The sequence below is a fragment of the Rhagoletis pomonella genome, unplaced genomic scaffold (genome assembly GCF_013731165.1).
Source record: "Rhagoletis pomonella isolate Grant_MI unplaced genomic scaffold, Rhpom_1.0 Rhpom_scaffold_01133, whole genome shotgun sequence".
NCBI classification, from domain to species: domain Eukaryota; kingdom Metazoa; phylum Arthropoda; class Insecta; order Diptera; family Tephritidae; genus Rhagoletis; species Rhagoletis pomonella.
In genome coordinates, this window is record NW_023459687.1 from 45,642 (window position 1) to 51,123 (window position 5,482).

The 5,482-nt window shown below is 41.0% G+C and overlaps 1 protein-coding gene across 1 annotated transcript; it reads right to left on the minus strand.

The window, feature by feature from the left end:
• Positions 1 to 1,832: 1,832 nt before the first annotated feature.
• On the minus strand, positions 1,833 to 5,482 carry LOC118751973 (protein daughterless-like; the record flags this gene model as incomplete). Its single annotated transcript, XM_036486801.1, is given in 1 exon segment — positions 1,833 to 5,482. A coding segment is annotated over 1 exon segment (1,647 nt), but the record flags the coding sequence as incomplete, so codon positions are not given.

The window sequence follows — 5,482 nt, forward strand, 5'->3', positions numbered from 1 at the left end:
ATTTGGCCAACTTGTTACTGGAGCTGCAATCTTAACTTTCATTTTTTTATGTAGGTATTTTGCAGTTGAATGAGGTTCGAAAATTATTTTTTACAGCATTTTCTTGTGGCTTACATGTGTGTGTCTAAGGTGGTATGCAATAGAGAAATTTTTGAACCATCACATTTAATTAGCTTTATTTGCCATTATAAAACATTTTTTTGTTAAAAATCTTGTTTTATTTGAGCAAACACTAAGCGCCTTAAAAAAAATACAATTAAACAATTTTCAAACGCCATTCAGTGGAATGCGTAAGTGTATCATTGCGGTGAAGTTATAGTTGTATGCAACAGTCCTGTGAGTTTAAATTTAAACAGAAGGTGTTACATACATACAGTGTTGCAACATTGACAGTATTTACTGTAGATACTGGTTTTTAGACAAGGCTACAGTTTTTTTAAATTTCCGTCTAGTACAAATTACATTTTTTTCAAAATTTCCGACTTCAACGAATAAATTAAAATATCTCTTTCTCGAAAGTAAATTTTTAATATAAAAAGCACGATGGAGGGGCAGCGTTTTCTATTTAAAAAAAAAAAGAACACAGTTAAAAACTGTAATTTTCCGAAAATCCCTTTTTTGTAGCTAGTTTTTAGTTGAAAAAAGGTAGTTTTTTGGAAATTTTGCAGTTTTTTGGAAATTTGCAGTTTTTCGAAAAAACAATCTGTCAACATTGCATACATATAAATACACAATCGTGTAAGCATATTTATGCAATGTAATTGATTGAGCCCTTACCCTTTTAGTATGTTTTACGAGTATCGGCAAACGCAAAAAACGCCACAGCAAGTATTTCAGATTTTCAACGCTGGTGTGACGATCTACTGCAACGTTACATGAACAAAGTAGCTACATACACTTCACCGCGACGAGCACTTAACGTTTTGGCATTTCAAATTTTACTCCCCTTGCTTGCTAAAATATTCTTAGTTTTTTTTTTGTTTGCTTTTAATCCTTCATAGTCTTACTATCCTGCACTTGATACTTTCAACAATTTCTTTTCGATACAATACTTAGTTACACTTGCAGTTCTTATATCGCTTTTCGTTAAACATTCAACTTTTTTTTTGTTATCATTTGTTTTGCGGGCTTATAGGCTATATCATTAAATTTAAACCATTTTATATATATGTATTATTTTATATATATTTATTTATCGTAATTATAACATATGTATGCATTTATGTACCTATGTATGTATATGTATATGCAGCTAATAATTAAGTTTTATTAATCTATGTAAATATGTATTACTTCATTTTGTGTGTGTGTTTTTTAATTTGTTTTTATTTTTATTTAAGCCCATATCCATGCCTTATTCGCTTCATTCGCGCCATTTTTTATTATCGTTTTTTTTTTTTATATTACAAAACAGTTCTAGTACATTGTTTTTTTTTTTTTAACGCAACTTATCGCTCGGCAGACAGGCAGGTCACATTTCTATAGTATGAAAGACTGAGCACTCGTCTGCATGTAAGGATGAACACAATGTCTATATAGATAACTAAATTTGTTTCGTTCCGAAAAGACAATAGAACGATGAGCTGTATGAGGCTTTACAATGATATGGACATAGTGCAGCGAGTTAAAATACAGCGGCTCCGCTGGCTTGGTCCTGTCGTTCGAATGAACACCGACGCTGCAACTCTGAAAGTATTTAACTCGGAACCCGCTGGTGGCAGCAGAGGAAGAGGGAGGCCGCTATTGCGATGGAAAGGGAAAGGGGAGAAGGACTTGGCTTCACTTGGCATTTCCAATTGCCGTCAGTTGGCACAGAAGAGAAACGACTGGCACCAAAGAAGAAGTTCCAAAAAATTTAAATTTTTTAACTCTTCAATTTTAAAACATTCCAACTTTTCATAAGAAATTTGTTTCACAAATGGTTTCATCAACAAACAGACAAACTCCACTTGAGGTTTAAGATTTACGGCTAGGTGCCACTTTTTTCGTCGAATCCTTACAGATTTTTCATTGCTTTGGGTTTGCTTATGCCGTATTTCCGCTACTCATATAGAAGTCTTTAATGTTCACAAAAGCCGAACGAATATGCGTATATATATATATGTATATAATAACACATACGAAAAACTAGAGAAAGATCGGCGTCTTTTGTGATTGTGTCCTGAGCTTTAAAATGGTACTTCTGTCATTTCGTTATCAGCAGTACTGGCAGCTCTATCGGCAGATAATCGTAGGGTGCGGTATGTCGACCGAATGCAGCAGTAGTACTGCCAATTCATAGGCTCCCGTCATCAAGAGGCTTTGAAAAACTTCGACAAAAAAATGTAATGCCAGTGGATCTAATGATGTTCGAGATTACGTTGCCGGAGCAACCGTTAGTTATTTATGATTAGCGCAAAAACAACAATTAATAACTTGACTCATGTTTGCTAATTTTTAAAACGTATATCCGTTAGCTGTTGCCAACCATACCGACATTGCAGAGTTCACTCTGGATCATTGGCTGCTTCTTGAGTTCTGGTGACTAACAAATGCTAATGTTGCTGGAGTGGCTTACCAGATATAAATGCTTAGCTCACATAAAATCCTAATGGAGATTAATGCAATGCATTTTTGTAAGCATTTGCCTGCCGGTGGTGACATAATCTAAATATTTTTCTGATACTAACGTTTTCTTTTAAAATAAAAAATTGCCTCCCGTTAACCATATGCACCAAGCGATTAGATTTTCAACATTTTTTTGTTGTTTTCTTGATAACTTTACTGCTTTTAAAATAAAATGGCAGATGTGGATTGTGGGAATTGAACTTTGTCTCATCATAATTTTTTGCTCATCTAATATTGGTTTCTATTATCTAAAACAAACATTCTAAAAGTATATTAAAAAAAAAAAAGGAAATTATGACAATGATGGGATTTACGATAAAATATATGCACAAATACGGTCAACAAACGACAAACGAAGCGATACAAAATCTACTTATCATTTACGCTACTTAATTTATAAAGGTATAGAAAAATATGGCTGTCGTATATACATGATTTGTTGTTGTACGACAAGTAGAGAATGAAATAAAAACTGTTAAAAAATAGCTTGTTGATAAAACCTACACAATTCAACACAGTATAGCATTGTACATATGTATGTATGTGTGTTAAATAAATCATAAAGCAATAAACGAAATGAGCACTAATATAAAAAACAAATAAGTATGTATAAGACGGTAAAAAATGCGATTGCCGTGCATGCCACGCAAATAATCGCAGTGAAAATTAAAGGTACGACAAACATATGTATATGTACATAATATGTATGTATGTATGTACTTAGTTTTCTTACTCATTTATCAATTATATACAATTGTGACGCTTCCATGTGCGTACCTATGTGTTTGCGTGTGCGCGTGTAAGGGATGTGCGCTTGTGTGCGCCCGCTCATGCGAGCAACTACCAACAAAAGACAGCCAGCCAGCCCTCGCTATTGTTCTTCACCGGGAAAATTGCAAAAAGGCGACTGCCTGCCTGCTGCCTGCCGGTGTTGCGCCTGCCTGTCTACCTACAGCTGGTGCTGTGCATGCTGAATTTGCAATTGCGCATGCGTGTTGCTTCCGCTGTGTTGTAGGTGTGGTGGCGGTGGATGTCTTCGCCTGAAAAGGTTATTCAATAATTGTTGCTCCAATTCGAGGGCGTTTGTTGTATTGGTGTTGCTGTTATTGATGGCCTCCTGTTGCTGCTGGTGGTGCTGTTGCTGCTGCTGGGTGGTGAAGGGTGGTAGTTGGGAAGTGGGAGGATCAGTCATGAGTGCTGTAGCCGCTGCTAATGCTGCTGCCGCCTGCTATTGTTGTGGATGTTGCGGCTGATTGTGCTGTTGTAGATGTGGTGGCAATTGCACTCCACTTCCTTGTGGCGGTGGTACTGGCAGACCGGCGCCAGGTGGTATTGACACCTGTGGCAATGGCGGTTGGCCGTAAACACCACCGCCTGGTGGCTGTGGCAACATATGATGCTGCGCCGCAAGTTTTGGCCCATCTTCTGCTTTTTCTTCTTCACGACGTTTCAGACAAGCCGCTTTCGGATTTAGATTACGCTCACGTACCTGCTGTTCCAGTGTCATTATCACCTCCACGGCCATATTTAAGATGCCCAGCTTTGTTTGCGGTTTATCCGACTTCAGGTGTGTCATACACATCCGTCCAAGCTCTTTTAACGCTTCGTTAATGTCACGTATGCGTATACGTTCCCGCGCATTATTCGCTTGACGTCGTTCTTTTTCTCGCATCGCCTTAACGGCTGGCTCTACATCGTCATCGTCGTCTGCTGACGAGCAATATCGACGCGGTCGTTTTGAGCCTTTGCCTGACGCCCCAGGATGGTTGTGTTGAGTAGCCTCCATTGAGCTGGTTGGTTTCGTATCAGGTCCGTCAACTACGCCTCCCATAGCACCACTCATTGACGACGTTGAAGCTCCTGCGCCAGAGTTAGCCGATGCGGCAGACATTGCGGTTGTGGCAGCAGCGGCGGCTGCTGCTTCTTTTCGTTTCTTTGATGACTTCGTCGTGGTTCCAGAGCCGCTGGATGTGGCCGTAGATGTTCGTTCCATCTTTATTTGTGTGACCGCTGATGGCGTGGCATTCATTCCACTACCGCTAGCTGCGCCTACTGTATCCACCGACGGACCGGCGCCTGACAGAACGTCATGTGGTGAATGTAGAGCTGATACACCACTTGTGCTGCCCACACCGCCGACCATGTGCGATGGCGGAGATGTTGGCACAAAACTAGACAGCCCATCCATGTGGTCCATTGCCGAAAGTGCAGCGCCTACGCCGCCCAGCAGCTCAGGCTCGCAGTGATTACGTAACACGTTAAGCGCGTCATCAAGACGTTCTTCCATGCGCGCACCTTGGAAGACAGCGGCCATTGTGTGCAAACCGGATGGACCAACGTCACTGGCGTAGCTGCCGCCTACACCAACTCCCATGCCTCCGCCACTAACTGAATTCACACCACCACCACCACCACCATTTAAAACGGCTCCCCATGGAGTTCCACCTCCAGAACTACCAACAACTGATTTATCAATTAGGGATTGCGATAAACCACTTTGTGTCAGTGGCGGTGGGGAGTTTACCGGGGTTGAAGGATTTGAACTAAAACTGCTAATGCTCTGGTCGGCAGCAGCCGCAGCGGCTGCTGTCATGTACATGTGTTGTCGCAAGGAGGCAGTTGTATTTCCAGACGTAGCAGAAGGTCCTTTAGGGCCAAGAACGCCAAGACCACCAACGCCTACACTAAAAGCATCGGACTGTACCGCTGGGCTATGTTGCTGATTGTGATGATTGTGCGAAAGGGGATGATGTCCGTGAGCTGTTGCCGTCGCTAGGGATGTGTGTTGAGCGCTGTGCTGTGGCGAATTGTAAAGCGTCGCCGGCGAATGGGCCGCTGGCCCACTTATCTGTTGCAAGTTATTGGCACCACTGCG